This window comes from Neolamprologus brichardi, chromosome 4 (assembly GCF_056152115.1).
Source record: "Neolamprologus brichardi isolate AB-2024 chromosome 4, ASM5615211v1, whole genome shotgun sequence".
NCBI lineage: Eukaryota > Metazoa > Chordata > Actinopteri > Cichliformes > Cichlidae > Neolamprologus > Neolamprologus brichardi.
Genome location: NC_142107.1, coordinates 16,247,127 through 16,266,824, shown reverse-complemented (window position 1 = coordinate 16,266,824; position 19,698 = coordinate 16,247,127). Strand labels below are relative to the sequence as shown.

The 19,698-nt window shown below is 37.0% G+C and overlaps 1 protein-coding gene across 1 annotated transcript in view; it reads right to left on the bottom strand.

The window, feature by feature from the left end:
- The window catches only part of hs3st4 (heparan sulfate (glucosamine) 3-O-sulfotransferase 4), an 87,748-nt gene extending 79,518 nt beyond the window's left edge, over positions 1-8,230 (bottom strand). Inside the window, exon 1 of the mRNA XM_006798169.3 lies at positions 6,941-8,230. Coding sequence (XP_006798232.1) covers positions 6,941-7,536 — 596 coding nt within the window. The 5' untranslated portion in view covers positions 7,537-8,230. The remainder of the gene's footprint in view (positions 1-6,940) is intronic.
- Between the last annotated feature and the right edge of the window lie 11,468 nt (positions 8,231-19,698).

Below are 19,698 nucleotides of genomic sequence, written 5' to 3'. Positions count from 1 at the left end.
ATATTTTAACTATCTTTAAAATAGAAGCATATTAAAAATCAGACAGCTGTGGGTCAGGTGGTACAGGAGGTCATTGAACAATTGGAAGGTCAGCGGACTGATCTCTAGTTCACGTGCCAAAAAAACCTTGGGCAAGATATTGAACCCCAGATTTTGTAGAAAGAGCTCTGAGTGCTCAACTGAGTAGAAAGGCACCATGTAAGTACTAGTCCATTTACCATTTGTGAGTCCAAAAATGGATAGTTTTCTGCCTTGTTTACTGATACATGACTTTTTGAAGCTTTTTTGACAGCAGTTTAGCATCCTTTTTTTCTTTATAGACTCTTGCTGTGCTTCTCACCCCTCACAAACCCTATTAGTTAACAATAATGTAAACACCATTGTTTGACATTTTGCAAAAGTGACGAAAATACCAAACAGTCAACCTCTCTAATAGGTGCTCATTAAATCAGTGTAAAGTGAATTCCTGCTGAGTGTTTACCCACATCAGACACAAATCTTAATGAATGACTGGTAATCAATTAAATTCTTTAGAACAATTTATGATGCACGTATTTTTTTTCCACTAAAGTACTGTATGCGTGAGCACAGGCAGAGCTGGAGTCAACAGTTGCTGTGTTGGTCACCAAGCATCTAACACTTCCTTTTCCAGCATGGGCGTTTGCACCAGGTTGACTCAAGCTCAAGAGAACAGATAAGTTAAATCCTTGTGGTGATGGCTTATCCTCTTTCCTCAGAAATAGAGGCAGCATTAAAAGTGCCAATTGGCTGATGAAAGTCCTCTGTGAGCAGTAATGATGGCACTACATTGCAAATTGCTTGTTCAAGTAAGCTCAAAACACACTGGAGAAACTATCCAAGAGTGCTAAAAACAAGAACCCAGCACCAGTCCCCAATCTGGGACTGTCTATGGAGGTTTATACCAGGCCTACACTAAACTTGGAAACCTAATTGGAATATCACATGTGGTGGGTTTGAAACTAAACTTTTATAGTCTTGAAAAAACTAAAAACTTCTTTAACCTCAAATCCAGTCAGAAATCTTTTGCAAAAGAAATGCATGCTTATGTTACCATTTCAGAAAGTTAAAAAATCTTCTGAAATATACAAAATGTGTGAAATTATCATTTTCCTTCCAAGTTCTCTATAAAAAAAAAAAAAAGCTTAGTTTTGCATTTTGATCCCTCAAGTTTCTCCAGCTGCTAAGGTTTTAGCAATGGGTTACTTTTCTCCAGTATAAATTAGTATAATTGTATGCAAATTAAGCAATCTAAGAGTATGATACATTACATTATAAATACGGTATTTTATATTGTTTTGCTAAAACATAGACTATAGGACACTAGATAGATATTTCAGAAGGTATTTAGCTCTCCATATGATCTAAATACTGGAATTGGTGATTGAAAATGCATAGAAAACTGCATTAAGTTAATTTTGTTTCTTTTTTTTAATGTGTAATTTTAGATTTAAGTGGTTAGGTTATGTACACCATACATACAAACAGAGTTTAAAAAAATTTACCATAATTTACAGACTTTTTTATGGCACTATAGTGAATGATTTCATGGTAACACATTGTTAATGTAGTGTGTTTTTTTCTGTGTTTTTTTATTCATAGCCTATTAGTTTAATCAGATTAAATAAAAATGTATTCCCTTTCAATGTAGATTGACCAACATATATTTTCTATACTTCAACACTTACATCACTAAAGCTATGAAGAGTAAGCAAACCCTAGTGGTTATCTACTTGGAATATCAACTCAAGTTTTGTTTTAAATCTAACTATGCGCTATATGGACAAAAGTCTTGGGCCATACCTCTTAATCTTAGCATTCAGGTATTTTTAGTCCCTGTGCCACAGGTGTCTAAATCAACCACACAGCAATGCAGTCTGCCTGTATGTGCATTTGTGAAAGAATGCCTCATTTTAAAATGTTCACTGAATCGAGTTTGGCTGTAATAAGATGCCACTGCTGCAACAAGTCAGTTCCAGGAAGATTTTCCCTCCTAGATGTTCCACAATCAACTGTAAGTGGTATTATTACAAAGTGAAAGTGTTTAGGAACCAATGCAAATTAGCCACAAAATGGCAAACGACATAAAGTTTAGAGCAGGATCACCAAGTACTGAGGCGCACAGTGTGTCTCCAGTGCTTTGCTGTCCATGGACAGTATAAAATACATGCACGCAGCTTCTGCATCGGAAGCTAATGTGGAAGTGCATTAAACATTTATTCTATTTCTCGGCCACTTGACGACAATAACTGTGGCTGCAAAAAGACAGCTGGACCTATAGAAGTCAATGTGAAATTAGCTTTCTGTGAAGACCCATGTAGAAACTTTCATGTGGAGTTTGAAGGGTCAGTCACTCATTTTGGACGGAAGTTTTATTTGCTCTAACCGTGGTTTAGAGATTAAGGATTACGAAACGACATGCTCATCGGCTAACAAAATGTAAATCACAAGTCATTAGCCAGTAAGTGTATGGTTCAACTGTGAGACCCTCCCTTTTTCTTGACCACGATTACAGAAGTGTTTATCTCAAGACTTCAGAACAGGATATCAGACATCAACAGGTGACATCATGGTAGCTATATTCAATTTTTATACTATGTCTATGCAGTTGGATCAATAACTATTCAATTCAGTTCCTCCGCTGCTTAGCCATAGGCCACAGCTTTGTAGCTGTAATAAGTAGATGGTCCAATACATTTGTCTATATGAGTGCATTCCTTACATTTCCTACAAAAAAAGCTATTTTCATTCTAAATGAATAAATGCAAAATATATCACTGAGGATGGATACAACTGACTATTGTCTGTCAATTAAAGTACTACATTGCCTAGATGCATTCTTATTGTGTGTAAGAAATGGCAGGGCCTTATTTAGCCCTGCCATTTCTGTCAAGATAAAGGGTCCTATAACTAACAAATTCACGTTTAAAAATAAACCTGAAACCAGTGAAAGGCTTACTAAATTCTAATATCAAGGCAAGATACACAAGGCTTTACACTTTTGTTTATGACATAACTGCTTTAACTGCTTGAAGCCAGCAGGAAAAAAAAAATAGAAAATATGTTCCTGCTGAGAACCTATGACTCCCTTTGACTGTGATTATATCCATGTGTTTTGTTTTTTTTTTTACATTTCATTCTGAGTGAAATCATTCCAATTAAAAATGTTGTGCCAGCTCTTTTTAAGGAACATAGCTTTAATAAGCTCTGGTGTTTACATGCACTGATGCAGAACAGTGTGACATGTATAAAAGTGATGAGTATGTTAAGCATCTTTTCTCTTTCACGTGTGTTTGATCAGCTCCCTGAAAACGGATATGTATCACTTGTTCAGCACAGCAGTTGCCATTATTGCATTGCTCTTAGCTCTTTAATTATTTACGAGTTTGAATTCAAAGGAAACTCTGCAATGAAGAAGTTCAGCTTGGAAGCTGCTATTTTTGGGACGTGGAGAAGCAGATGTCCCCACACATTTACAACATGATCTGTCCTGTGGAAGGGATACAGCCAGAAAGTAATCACGAACAGTCATTGACACTGGACATATTTTTTCTTCGGATCAGTTTATTAAAAGGTTTAAACCAACCTTGTGAAACATCTGGACCTGCTTACTTTGACTTTATGGAGCGTTTTTATTATGCTTGGGTGTTAGAAGCAATTACAATTGGTTTATTAGGTGTAATGTAAACACATGTATTAGCACAGATTTATGTAAGATCAGAGATTAATTTGATTCTAATATATATATATATATATATATATATATATATATATCATCTGTTATCAGAACATAGATGTCCAAGAGATTTTCCTGGGATGATAATGTTTCTTTCCAGCAGAGTTTATTGGTCAGTAGATAATGGTTTTCATATGCTTTAACCTGCTGTGTTGAATGCAATATACTCAAGAGCGAGTTACGTGTATGGCATAAGTTAACATTATGCCCCAACAAGTAAATTACCATTACTGTAGTCCTAAAACTCCACAGTTAAACATCCAAACCTCAAAACTTACTTAGGGTTAGCAAGATTGTGCCTCCAACAGACTCATGTAATTATGCATATGACCTTGTTTTACAACATGCCCTATTCTGTAAGAGTGGTTGTAAAGAAACATTGTATAACAGTTGAAATACTAGAAAAAGTGGCTGTGTACAAGATAACATCTGTAGCAAGAGTTTACTAGAGCTTATATTCATAGATGGGTACCGCAGAGAAAAATCTTGGAATTTTATCTGTCATTTTTGCATGATATACCAAAAAAAGCTAGTGCTACCAGTGTTTCCAAACTAAACTAGAGACATGCATTGTGTGTCAAGAAAAACCCTTCATTCCTGATCCTGGCATTTTTTTTAATGTATTTTAATTTCACAAAATTGCATGAAAAAATATCAAAATGCATAAACATATGTAAATGTAAAATGTACCTGTGCAATGCCATGATATGACATAGGTAGTTAACAAAAACAAGAAAAACACAAACACAATCCCAATTCATTCTAAAGACACTTTAACAACATTTGTAGGATATGTGTAGAAAACCGTAACGCTCTGTTATCTTGTATTTATACCAGCCCTCGGCAGAAAAACACATGGTCAGAAAGTAAGCCGAGGCATTTCATTATGTACTTATAGGATGTCGTCAGACTGATATATTCCCTATAGATCTTCTATCATAGCTGTCAAAATACAGAGCAGGTGTTAGTGAGACAGGCCCAAATTTATGAATTCCATTTTGTGAGATTACTGGTCTCATTCAACTACAGCAATGTCAAACTGTTGCAAACATTAGTATGTGATCATAATTTCACTTCCATTAAGTGCGCATTAGCCAGAGCATTACCGACAGGGAAGAGAGAGGCAATATAATACATCATTTAGTGTTTAGAAACAAACAAACTTTGCCTGAATTAATGTTTAAATCAATGACAAAAGGGTGACTCAACTCATGATTAAAGCATATATCTATTCACTTTGACCATTGAAACAAGTCAAAATCACACCCTTCTCGATGAAGCCTATCCATCGACGTAAAATATTTCTTGCGTGTTTATTTGCGTCATTTTGAGGTGAATGTTCAAAATGAAATGCCCCTTCAGGAATTATTTAGCCCAGGGGCCCTAAAACACACAAGTGCATTTATTATTATTTATGTGAGCATGTCATCCTCCTGTCTAATGAGCCTTCCACCGTAAGCATAATGAAACAGCTTGCATTAGCACAGGATAAATGAACAGCCTGAGAGCTCCCATGTCTACGCAGTGAGATGAAAGCAGATGTTCCACAACCCAAACACCAGTGTAACAGACTTAGATGTACAGAGGAACAGAAGGGACTTTGAGTCAGTGTCATTCTCATCAGCTCATTGACTCCATTAGAAAATTCCCCTGGTCAAACATCATTATGTGAAAACAACGCCTAACTGAGCCATGACCAACTGACCATGAATGAACTCCTAAATTGATTTTTTTTTCCTCCTATAAACACATTAGTGATAAACAGGTTCTTCACTGGCATATAAACCTGGAGTCAAAGTGAATGTCAACTACCACACATGAAAGGTTGTGTAAATAATTCTCACATAACCGAGAACTGGTTGTACTGGTAACAAAGAGTGTTTCAAGAAATCAAGCTTTTATGGTACTATTAGTCAAGTAGATGGAAGGACAATAAAAGAAAGCAGTTGCTACAGCAATTCATGGTTTCATTTTATTGGTTTTATGTTTTGACTCATAAAATCAAAATATAAACTGAAATATATTTAAATATTTGTGGGATACCTTTATGTAATAAGCAGTATACGTACAAAAAAAAACAATCTGACCCTTTTTTTTAAAAACTGGTAACGCTTTTGTGTGCATGGGTGTGACTGTGTACAGAATTGTAAGGAAAACTAAAGTTAAGAAATGTTTAACTACATATTTTCACAGTCAAAATGTAAATGTGAAAATTTCTTACAATTTATCAACGATGTATTGTTTATTTATGATAGGCTTTCTTTAATCTTTTTTTTTCTCCAAAGTGTTGTGTGTTTCAGTTTTATTGGTCGATAAAGGCAGAGGAATGGAGCCCAAATTGGCTCTTTCAAAACAAATTAGCTAAATTGTAAAAATAAAAATAAAATGTTGTATAAGATGGATATAAATAGCTTAAAAATCTTAAAAATATATGATGATGATCCCCTGTCTAACCTTTAACCTCCTGTGTGACAGCACATCCACTGGTATATGGCAGACACCAGGTGAACAATGTATAACTCTTTGCTATTTTTAATACTATTGTGGGTCTTTAATGGGATTAAATATGTTTTCATTATAAACCCTATGATAAAGCCAGGGGAAGCTTCAAATAAAAACAGTAAAACCACGTCTCGTTTTTGTCTGATAAAAAGTCATAGAACTCACTTAACCCATGTAGTAGAGAAGGAAAAGAATTCAAAAGAATTCTTTTAAAGGACAACATCATGTTTTAGACAAATGTCATAAATCATGTGTATTACTGGTACAGCAACCACTCTCTAAAGCTGCTCTATTAGATTTTTCCGACACTTTCAGCATGCCGTTGTCTCCAGTGTGTATGTACGAAAAATCGGTATAGAGAATAACAGTGCGATGCTTTTCCTTTTAGGCTCTCCTTTGTAATTTTAGCGTAAGTATGCTAATGTAGCTGAAAGAGCAGATTGACAAGTGGAAAAGTTTTGCCGTGAAGGCTGAAATTATGTTCCGTGAATGGGATTACATGTCATCTATACACAGGTCATCTATACATGCCATTTCTACACGGAAATATTAATTAACTAATGAAGCATATATATATATATATATATATATATATATATATATATATATATATATATATATATATATATATATATATGCGTGACCTTCTACAAACAACTGCACGTGATTGAAAAGGTAACTCACCTGTACCAGTCAAGCCCCTTTTCGTAGTTCCTATCAAAGAAATGTGGCTCATTTCCAACTGCTCTGACATCCGGGTGCACCCTGAGAGCCTCCAGCAGGGCTCTGGTTCCCCCTTTCTTCACCCCGATGATAATGGCTTGGGGAAGTTTCTTCTCTCCGTAATCCGAGGTGCAGTTCACCCTGAGTTCGCTGTCCGTGGTGCTGAATTCCTGGTGCTCCCTCTCCAGCGCAGTGGTATGATACGCCGCCGCCGATTTAGTTGGAGACGGCTGAGTCCTAATCCACTCCACTGTCCTTTGTTCGGCCTCGGCATGTTCTTTCGCGATGGATACCGGGGTTGTTCTCTCGGATTCGGTGAATTCAGAAAAGCCCTGGGAAGTGGAATAAAGTTTCTCTCTCAATGTCACAAAAGTTGTCTCCTCTGTCACCAGCCTCCCCTGATACACATAGGTCTCTTGCAGAGGGAACTGCAGCGAGTTGTAGCAGCTCATCAAGCTATAGAACAAGTAGGTGACAGACAGGGAGAGGGTGAACATGAATAAGATTTTCCGGGGCACTTTAGAGGTGAAAACCGAAGTGCTGGACCAAAATGCCATCTCTGATAGCAATGATCCTCTCAAAGAAGTGGTCAGACATGTTTCCACCCCGAGTCTTGCATGGACAAATTCAACAGCAATAATCAGTCACTATCAACGCTGCTCCAGCTAAAAAAGCGTGAAGCTGGACCAAACCACCCGAATCCAACCAAACCGCATATTTACAAGGATAGCTGGAACTAGACCGTAAAAATTCCGAAGGAAAAACAATGCGTCCCTTTTCTCGAGTATCGATTTCTAATTCCAAGGCTGACAGACAATGTCACAATTTATTGGACTGAACTTGCAGATATGAGAGGCTGGAGGTCTGGCGTCCTTCCAAATTAGCAGCCTGACTGGAACTGGGCAGCGTATGATGGACGAAATCCTGGCATTTTGCGAAGAGGAGAAAAAGAAAAAGAAAAGGGCAATGAAAAACAGAGTGTTTAAAGTACGCTTCTTCTCTTCAACCGCTCAACCCGAAGTCCAGTCCCGTCTCCCACAAAAGAGTAGATTCCCATCGGTGGAGGCAACCTACAAAGCCACTAAATCTTTCCAACATGAGGCAGTTTGGCGCGCAATCCTTTACGCGTCCCTTTATTTACTTTGCGTAGTAGAAACTCGGTTTCCTTTGTACCAAAGCATCCACACTTCCCACTGACTACAGGATGCTGCTCGCCGTCCTTACGCCTTCTCACATTGGTAGGATACTACGATGTGCGCATCGGCTGGGTGAGCTCATCTGAGCTGAGGCACTACAGAGCCACACAGCACAACTAGTGTGTACACCCACTTTTCCTCTGTCCGTGCACAAGTAGTGCTAGAAACGTCAGATTTCCTAATCTAAGGGAGTTGTGTTGGGAAAAAAAGCTCATCTTTATTCCTTTATAGAACTACTCGTGGAGATATAAAACTCGACACTGGAATATGCGAGAGCTTATTGCAGTGTGATTTGCTCCATATAAAGTTCACTGTTAAATTCAATATCAGAGAGATTATTTTGATAGAGGTTATTTTTTATAGAAAGCTCATGTCTGCACCCTGCTGGTTTTTTGCGGCGCATTAATTTACAAAAGACGAGAGAATGTGTGTATGACGGAGAAAGAAACGGAAACAAAGTTTAACCTGATACATGAGGGGAAACGGATATTTAGCGTTTTTAAATTAACAACGCTGATGGTGAAGTCACATTTCTAAGTGAAAGAATCCAGGCAGAAAACAATCCCGCGTTTTGCATTGTGCTGAGGATGTTGCTTAGGCGTATTATTCACTGAATTTATTATACATGGGCTGCAGACTATAATTACTGATGAGAATATTCAGTAGACCTTAACTTGTACACTTTGTTGCCACAATATGAGGATCTAAAATTGCATGCCACCGAAATGTCTCCCTGTATTAGAGAATCTCATTCATCACACACCTCCAACACACCAGGAGAGCCATCGTCACAATAAGTACTGGGTCACAAACAATTTGCAATGCCTGCTTCTCAGAACAGCGCGCCCCTGCTATATTTAAAGATCTCTGTGTCGTAATAGGAAAAAAATATTTCTATGTATATGTTGCTTGACCAGATTTGTCATTTCTAATGCTTGTAGCTGGCTGGGCATGCAAACCAGGGGTGATACCAAGTCATATTATAGTGTCGGTAAAGGATTGCAGTATAGCAAAGGAGCTCTTTAATATTTAGCCAGTGCATTTCCATTAAATAAGAATGAAAAACTGTGATTATGGGAGCTACTATTACACACAAAAATACATGTTACCATGACTAAGGCTTTTGCAGGTGCTGTATTAGTGTAAAGCTGTAATAATTTATACTTTTGTTACACGGTGATGTAAATTGACATTTGGACAAGCAATGTGATTATCAATATGAATAATAATCACATTGTCATATTGATCAACCTACAAAGCCAGATCTGTAGCTCACCTTGGGTTTAAGAGTTGGTCATTTTGATTGTTGTGAATGTTTGAGGTCTAAATATTTACTCCTGGTTAGAAAGATACATGTAGTGACTGGTTGACATATTGGGTCATGTATTTATTTCAGCAGTGAGTAGGAAGCAAAAACTCAGAAAGAGAAGAATGAATTTTTTATTGAACTTTGCATCCATAAGATGACCAAGCACATTGTCAGAAACATAACGGTTATAATATTAACTCTTGGGTGTGTAACTAAGCAACAGTTTGCTATCAATATACATTTATATGAAAAAATCCGAGTTATTCCTTGGAAAATAAACCTCACTTACACAATAGATAGCATCATGAGATTCACTGGGCTATAAGTTGCTGAAATACACACACAGAGACACATAAATAAATGTATATGTATATATATGTGTGTGTGTGTGTGTGTGTGTGTGTGTGTGTGTGTGTGTGTGTGTGTGTGTGTGTGTGTGGGTTTTAGTAATTAAAAAACAAACAAACAAGTAAACCCACAAAGCAAAACTACATGTAAGCAATGCAGGTGATTGGCTGAGTGGGAAGAAAGTATGAACAAGTGTTTAGAGCACAATGGTTACTAGGTGTTTGGCAGTCAAGAGAGTGTAGGAGAGCTCAATGGGTTTGTTGAAATTGTTGTATTCATAAATTGCCACTCAGAGAATCAGAGAGCTCTCAAACACGAACTGCACCGTTTGTGAATTCCCACTGTTATCAGACCATCTACCTGTCTAAGAGTCACTCTGTCAGAGATTTCTGGGCATGTTCAGAATCTCCATGAAGTAGTTGCAGCAGAATTTTCCTTTGTTAATAATAACACAAGTGAAATGGTATTCAAAAGGAAGCTTCGACTTGCCGCTGATGATAAATGATTATCACACGAGCACATGAGAAAATATATTAAGTCATTTTATCTTCCCTTTGTTGTGTCTGTTATCTGAGCCATTCATAAATTGCTCAGACATTGTCTATCCCTCTGGTAACTGAGTGTTCAGATTGTGTCTATTTGCATTTACAAATAAGTGGTTGTTCAAAAAAAAAAAATGTTTACTGACATTTACTTCTGATAGTCGAGAGAGCTGCAGACCTACTGGTTGTGTCAAAGGCCAAAATCAGAACTCAGATATTTTCCTAACCCATAGGCAGTAGGTCTTTTAGGAATTTATACTACATGTTTTACAGCATTGCTGTTACTCTAACAGACCTAACTCATTATTTCATTATGTAACTAGCACAAGAGTGCCACACAGTGAACCACCACATATTTAGTGTTCATCAGGGTAAGACTCTGAGCCAAATGAGCTATTACTCCTTGCAGCTCACATCAACACTTGCCTCATGTGTAGATATTATTTGGATATGAATTATCCATATTGGATCTTAAGAAAATAAATGTCATTTCAAATGCTATATACACATGAGACACATCTAGTCCATGATGTTTAAACATGCCATCATTATTAGTTAAAGACCAAAATATTTATTACAGGAATTCGATTAAAAATAAAGCAAATGATTTAAATCAGCATAAAGGATGTAATGTGGTTTGTATATCTTGACAACAAATTGTTAAATCTAAAATGTAAAAAAAATGACTTTTACACCAGCAACTAATGCCCAGTTTGTTTTCCATGGTGTACTGGGGATGCAGCCTAGTTAGCCAAGAGCCAGTTCCTGCAAGACACATCATTTCTATGGTGAATTAATGTGACAACAGAGGCTCTTCTGTGTCTGATTGAGTATCTGAAGTTGCAATACACAGTATTATGCTGAAACCCCAAAGACTGCAAAATAATTCTTGTCACAACACACACACGAAGCTTCTGTTCTGCCAGTGCAAACTACATCAGGCCTGTGGCACTTTCTCAATATAGTTACAGCTCAGGAGCTGCAGCTCCACCTTTGAGATTTGAGTCTACTAATATGAAATGACTTGATTCTGAACTCTGCCACAGTCTAAGCTTGTCTGGTGGAGCTGAGATGAACGGCTATTGTGGGAAGGTTTTGGCAGACTGTATATGCTCAAACTGTTACGGGGCTCAGTGCAATTAAAGTCAGAGTACTGCGGCCAGCAGAATCACACCCTGCTGTCCGCTGGGGCTCGTACCTGCAAAAATGGTTTACCAGGCTACATTTAGAAAGGAAATGACAAAATGGATTTAAGTGACCGTCCTGATAGTGATAAAAGAAAGTAGAAAATACCATAAAAAGAGCAAACTTGCCTTTGGCCTACAAATCAGTAAATCAATATTTGCATGACCTTGTAATTTAATTCTCTCTCTTTCATGGAACCTTTGAATTAATCACAATGTCATGGTGCTGAAGCATAAGCATGTGCAATCTAGATACAGAAACTTTTGCAGCAATCTACCTTAAGTAGGAGTGGTGCAGGTTCAGGAGAATCTCTTGCCTTGTTGTCTTCCTTTAATGAAGATAATAAAATTCATGAGGAAAATACCCCCGAGTGATCCTTGAAGGCATTTTCCTCATGAATTTCATTGTGGAATCTCTCAGCAGGAAGATTGGAAATATAAAGATTTTGTATGTTCGCCCTAGAGTAGAAATATTGTTTTAAGGCATGAATTTATTTTATTTTGTTTTTGTTATTACTTTTATTGTTCTTTTTATGTAGAACAACAATGTGAAGCACCAAAGAGTACTACGGGGAAAAAAAAGATTTCCACATTTCCTTATTCAAAAATGACACACCTACAAATCACCTTTTCATTATGCCAGAAACGTTAGATTGTCGTTCTTTATTTCTGGGGCCTGGTAAACACATTTGGACAAGTATCAATCATATGTGGAAAAAAAACCATTTGGTTATGGTAAGCAACCCAAACATAATTGGAAATTTGGTTAATGCATTTGTGTAGGAATGGTAAACAATAAACACTTTGAGACTTAAACCTGTGGGCCTACATATAAAACAGAATTTGGGATGAATAACCATGAAAAATAATATTTAAATATCTCCTTAGATATAACGTCTTGTACATTTTCATGAAAATGTGGGTTTGCTTAATTTAAAAAAACAAAAAACAAAGTTGGAGTACAACATAAACGTTCTCTTTTTTTCTGGTGTTTATTGTGTGCACTTTTATTCCCCATGTGCATAAAAATCTTCTTATTTATTTACTTATTTATGTATTGCATTCATGTCTCTTTATTTCTTTGTTTTTGTTTGTTGTTGTTATTAAATCTTTGGTTAATCAGTTATTGGCTACGTAACACATGCACGATACATTTCGGAATGGAGACAAATATAGAGAGTCATTAGTGACTGAATAGGACCAAATGGAGGCAGACTAGAGTCCTCTTTAGTGCTTTGATCCTATAACACCAAGCCACATCCCTGGATTATACAGTGAGCTTAATTTATCACCCTGTTCGAACGCAAAATCACAACCCGATCTCAAGGTCTGCACTATAAAATGGTGTCCCTTTTTCCATCCAGCATACCAAGGAATTTCGAAGCGCCTTAATTCAGTTTAGAAGGTCAAGTGTAAAAACTCTACTGATCGATTTTTAATGCAGTCACCTTAATAAGTGTGAAAGGCAATAAAGAGGAGCTGCTTTTTGTTTCCAGAACGGGTGGTTTCGAGGGGGAGGGTCATACTGCATATCAAAGTTTAGACATTAAAATTAACATTTAAATGTAATGATTCATTATTATACAACATTTTTATTTAACTTAATGGACTTACCAGAATAATCAAGGTATATTCAATTTTTTGGCACTAAAATCATTCATTGTCATGAGACTTGTGTATAGTTATGAGTGATGAGGTGCACTCACTGGACAGCTACACTTTCCCCTGTGCTTTTGTTGTAATTTTTGCAACACAATTGCTGAGCGTTTTGTCTTAGAACAGATAACTGTTCCTTTAAAACACTTGCTTTGCAAGTGTTGAATTTGCCAGCACAACTCAGCTGGGTCACCTGACAGAATGACTAACTGGCAGTATTGATTTGCTTGTTCTAGCATTACAGATGACACTGGAGATTCATGTAGCCATGTCCTAGTTGTGGAATTTTCATCTTTAAAAGTTTGAATTTTTAAAATCATCATAACGGATGGGCATGGTCTGTCCTATTTCAAAGTCTACAGCAGATTAGGCAGTGGAAAGGCAGCGTTGTTCTGACACAGTGAACACATCATCTATGGCCCTCAGTATTCATCAGTCCTTGGCACTTCAGTTAATTGTCTTGTCAAGGATTTCAGTTCAAGAGATGACCCAAATACAGGACACAGAGACATGAAGGAAGGTTGTGGAAAGAACATGAATACTTTAAAACAAAAGAGAGGCAATTATGGAAAATGTATGCACACAAAGTAACAAGGGCAGGATTAAATACACAATGAATTCATTGAATACGAGTCAAAACTAAATTGGCAAAACAAACAATAATTAAAAATTGAAAGAAACAAAGATTGAAGGAGATATAACAAGAAATAACAGCAATTCCAAACAATAACTCAGGAGCCATCTACATTTGCCAGTTGAGACTCAGAAACAGAAAAGATGAAAGTAGACATATTCCAGGATCAGTGAACACAAATGTTAGCGATTCTGGAACAGTCTTTGCATTGGCAGGCCATCAAATGGGTCTGAAATTTGACAAATCTACATGCAGATTCAAATGCAGACTGAGGAACAGACATAGGCATAAGCCAACTGGATTCTAGAAGGGGAACAGTAGAGGTTTCTTGTTAGTGGATGACCAAGAAAACTGAGAGACTTTGGAAGTTACCGTCAGAAATGTTTTAAAGATAGCATGTATATTCCCCTTTTTCTTTTTTTATCTCATCATTTTTCCCTACAGATATAAAAGGTAGAATGCACCCTTAAAGTTATTGGCCCAGGACCTGGCATTGGACATATCTTCAGTTGAATGGGACTCATGTCTCCATAATGTTAATACTATGTATAAAGAAATAGGCAGTAGATTTATCCAACTTAAGATAACCATAGGTGGCATTGAACACCGCAACAACTGTATAAAAGGAACTTGGCCCCCGTGGACGATTGCTGGAGTCAAAATGCTTTGATTTCACATATCTTATGAAGCTGTTCGGCACTTCGGGACTGGTGGGAGGTCAACGGAGGTCATTTTCAGTGTTTTGAAAAGAAGATTTGGCATCTCACAAAAACTGTCCATACTTGGTATAACTACAGAAGTTTCTGATGGAGACTTTTCCTGCTATACAAAAAAATGGATCATCCTGACTTTTACTACGGCAAAACAGCTCTTGTTAAGACATTGGCAGAAAAAGAAACCCCCTCCCTATGAGGAGTGGCTAATGACGATGGTTAAGTTGGCATCTTATGAAAAAGTGACTTATGGTCTATTAGATAAATTGCACCAATATAATTGTATTTGGTCCCCCTTTACTAGCTGGCTTTCTGTAACTTGAGGGGCAGAGGGGTAATGAGAGAGTGGTTGGTGTGGGGTTTGGGTTGCGAAGAAAGAATATGATAACTTTATTTATTTTTTATCTTTTCTTTTTCTTCTTTTTTCTTTTTTACTACGGCAAAGATAAGGCCAACATCAAATTGCCTTTTCCATTTACTAAGTGTTTTCACTTGTTCTTTCAGCTCTTTCGAATAATACCCCTTGATGCCTTCATGTTTGTACTCTTATACCAATCCCATTGCTTAAAAAACACCCTAATTTTAGAAGAAAACATCTTATCAGTTTGCTTGATGTGATGCCCTCAACTTGTAGAAGATAATGTCAACTGACTAATTTTTCATCTCACGTTTGGTTAAGACAAGTCGTTATTAATTAAGTATTTGCAAATCGATTGAGAAACTATGGTGGAAATAGTAGTGCTAATACCTCACCAAGTGTCGAACTGCAGAGTCAGTACAAGTCTATTAGCCTGTGGTGCAACTGAAGAGAACAATAGAATTACCTTTGTTATCAATGCCATTCGTGATTTCCTATGCACATTGTCACAATGATATTGTCTTCCTTGTTTTCAAATCACTAGAGAGCCAATGCTGAAGTGAAATGATAGATACTATCTGCTTCTTGATCAATAATTCTGCCTCCCTCCATTGTTGACCAGGCTGCCACACTGTGGACTAATTAGATGATAAAAAGTGATGGATGTGTATTAAATTCAGCTGGACCTTAAGAGAACTCCTTTGGGTTTTGTCCTATTTTGAGCTGACCTTTTAGATCCTAACTTTATTGTACATGAATGCAGTTTTATCGGATTGCTGGATGTTTGTGATGCATCAGTTAGACTGCACGCATTGATTCACAGATAGATAGATAGATAGATAGATAGATAGATAGATCTTACTTCAGTTAACCTATATTGGTCATTTGCGTTCATATGAGGACATAAGGACATGTTGCCCATTTCAGTAGGGAAAGTGTAAATTACATAGAGGGAGGGAGAATTCCCAATGGATCAGTGAGAGGTGACTAGAAAGCCCTTAAACTGCAAAGCATTTTGATTAGCTCTGGTTTTTTTTTTTTTACCATCAAGGTAATTTCAAGGTTTCTTGTCCCTACATTTGAAATATAAATTGTATTAAGTGTAGTTAAAATTAGGGCAAGCAGAACAGTCATCTTACAGGGACAAGCTATATTTTTTTTCTGTTAGAGCAGCAATGACCAGTTTTCTGTTTTGGAGCAAAAACTCATTTCAAGACTTGCCCAATCGCTTCCTCTCATCTACTACCCAGTTTATCAACTGTATAGTGATAACAACTAAAACACAAAAACAATGTTATTATAGCATTAGAGATCATTAAAACAAAGCTTGTGAGCTTTGTCTGGGGAATTATATTATATTATATTATATCAAAAATGAAGATAGAAACAAAATAAATAAAAGGTTCCATAAATGTTAAAGATTTTTTAAAATTAAATAAAGGTGGTGTCCAAGGTTTTCTGTCATGTATAATCACATTTTTTCCAGACGATTTAATGTTTCTGCTAGTGTTTTTCCTTTTTTTCTCATATTGTTTACTCATGCTTTTTGATCGTATTTTCTTTTTACTCAACCTCCCATTATGCCAGTGTGCTATCTTTAGGATGTTGATGTTAGACTGATGCAACACTTGGCCCGCTGTGCTTTTTTTTCTTAAAACATGTCAGATCACAGCCAGATAATGGGGTACAATTAGGGTTGTGCTCAAAATGTTCTGTTGGAGGTGTCGTCACAAAAAAAGGAGACATCATGAGTTATTTTCTTTTGGTTTAATCCTAAGAATTGCTTTCCTCTTGTGATTTATCGGCGGGAGCTGTCGTGAATTTGTGACACCTATTTGCCCTTTACACAACTTGTGCTTTGGAAGTCACTCCCAGGTATAATGTTCTCCATGGAGTTGCTGTAAAACTCTTTTTAGCAAGGCCATACAATGACGACCAGACTGGATCTGCATGGAGCGCACTGTCTGTGGACCACTGGCCTCCTCCTGAGTCGTTCCTGAGTTAGCAATGTCCCCTGGTGCCTCCCAGGTGTGACTCCCTCAGCATAATTAAGGTGGGATCTGCCAGGGCTTCTGGGCCAGGGTCATTCATCAACTGGATCACCAGCAAGATTAATGTGCACTTGCTACAGCGCTCCAATGGATTGCTGCCACTTGCTGAGATCATTAGCGTTGGTCTCCATATGACTGCAGAGGGCTCTGTGCAGTGGATGGAGAGATTTGCAGCTTTGCATACTAAATGAATAGTCTATCATTGCCTAATTAAGGGCTTATTGGAGACACTTGTGTCCAGTCCCCTGGACAGTAAACCATAACTGAAGGGCAAACTAGATAGATTAGCTCCACCTGCTTAGTAGCAAAGTGCAAAGTAATGAAACTGCTGACAAAAGTAAGCTCAAAGGAGAATGAGTGGGGTGTGCGTCATTACACTGCATTTAGGTCCCAAAGGGACTTTGATGCTCTTTTTTAAGAACTCGCCGTTTTTACAGTTTTAGAAGTCAAGATCACAACATTTCAACATTTCAACATGGTTTAGCAAATATCCTGATCTTCCGCATAATCATGTATCATGACTTCGTAAGACACTGAGTTTAAATTTAGATCATATTCAGTCACTTACTCATACTGCTTTAATGTAAATTAAACTTGATCATCATCTAAAACTTCAACTGAAACATTGACATCGAGAAACCAGGTCCCAGTCTTACCTCCTGCGTCAGTACTAATCAATAACCAGTTGTAAATTTTTGTTTTCAGAAATATTTTTATTAGGTCATTCAGGAAAAAAAGACTTAAGAAGCAAATATATGGTGTAGCTAGTTTCTGTTATCTTCTAATTTTAAATTAACTCAAAATTAATCAACATTTTTTGCCCTTTGTGATCAAATAGAAAACACAAGACAAACAAAAACCTTTCAAGGTAATATGGGAAATTCATTCATTCTTTCATTCAATTAATTCATTTGCATATCCAGAAGAATTACAATCTAAAGCTTCTTTTAAATTCATTTCAATCTCTTGTAGTTCTGTTTATGGTCTCTACCTACTCTGGGAGGATATATGTGGTTAGCATTGCTACATGCTGCAAAATGTTCACCAGCTATCATTATGCTGCAATACTAATAAACAGTAACATAAAAATTACAAAGGGTACACATAGCTCTGTTACAAAAAAAAAAAAAGCCTTATAACACTCTTTGTTTTTGCACAACATTTATTAACATCTATACATTTCCCTTCATCCTAATTGGAGAATTATTTAATTATAAAATATTTGAAAGTGTATCTCACCAAATGTATCCATATGATAACTGGTTTATTTTTGAGTGCACACTGTCAACAAGGTAGCAGAAAATATAATTGATGCAAATATTCAGCCAAAACAAAGCAACATCTCACTGGAGTCGATTAGTAAGCGCTGGGTAATCAGCCACAAGTGCAGCCTGTGAACCCAAATCAGCTAAGGAGCTAAACTTGCATTGTGTGAAAAGGTTTGGTGTTTTATATCTCTTGGCCACACTACAAGCAACAGCTTCATACTGCATTATAATCATTTGACTCATTGTGTATAAAAAGAATTACAAGAACTTGGTAAAAAAATATAAAACGACTGCAGTGAGAGTATGGGATGATCATTCACAGTTATAATATATTTGCATACAAATCCAACACAAATGTGAATGTGCCAAAATGGTCAAAAATGAAACTCCACTTGTTGTGCAAACCATTATACAGTTTCACACTGAGAGATTGGGGGGAGAGGGGGGGCTGTGCACAGCTTTTCTGGCTGTAAGCCTCCCTGTATATGAGGCTTGTTTTTCATTGACTGTGTCAGGAATCAAGAGGGCTAATCCCTCAGAGACTTCAGATGAAAGTTTCAAAAGAAATAATGAAAGGCATACTGCCTGAGGGTGCATATCGGGGTGAACGTACAGCAAGCTGGAGAGAACAGCAGCGGCGCACGACAAGCAGCAAAGGAAGAACATAACAGCTTCCCTTGCTGCCACCCCCACCAGTCTAACTATAAATCACATATTCTGTCTCCAAGACATAAACAAATACGCAGCAGAGCAGATCAGAAACTTGGCACAGCATGAATACTTAAAATAAAAATAAAACGTATCATTTTGCAGCTTGTACTTTTAAACTATTTGAATGATCCGTAAAAATGACTAAAGACTTTATGAAAAGGAACAAGAGACTGGCTTTTGCAAATGTCTTCCTAAGATAATAAAAAAAAATCTTCCAGTAAGAAGCATTTGCATATTTTGCAACTGAAATATATGTAATTATAATGATGTGTGCTATATGATACAAAGTAACTAAATCAGAATTGGCAGCAGTGTTTAGGAAAGGTCCTATCTGTGTGCTTGTGTGAGCGGTTTTCCTTGCTTGTTTAGATTTATTTTTCTATGTTTGTGTGGGTGCATGGGTGAGTGCCACATGGAAGCTATCCACATTTTTAGGTAAGTACACATGGAATTCAAAGATCTTGGGTTCAGACTTTAGGAAAAATGAAACAATGTACATCAATATAACAGGATTAATTATACTATTAAAACAAATAATATTTCTGTTTGATCACAAAGCACGTGAGTGTTTAAAAAGCTGAGGTAATCCACGGAACAGGTGGACAAATCCTCTATTCACAGCTCAAAACAGCATGGCTGTGCCACCAACACACCTGTTAGCTGACTCTTTGTTAATACATACCATCTGTAAACTGTGACCATGGAGTCATTTAGGCTGTAGGGTAAATGCACATTTACTAACCCGACTC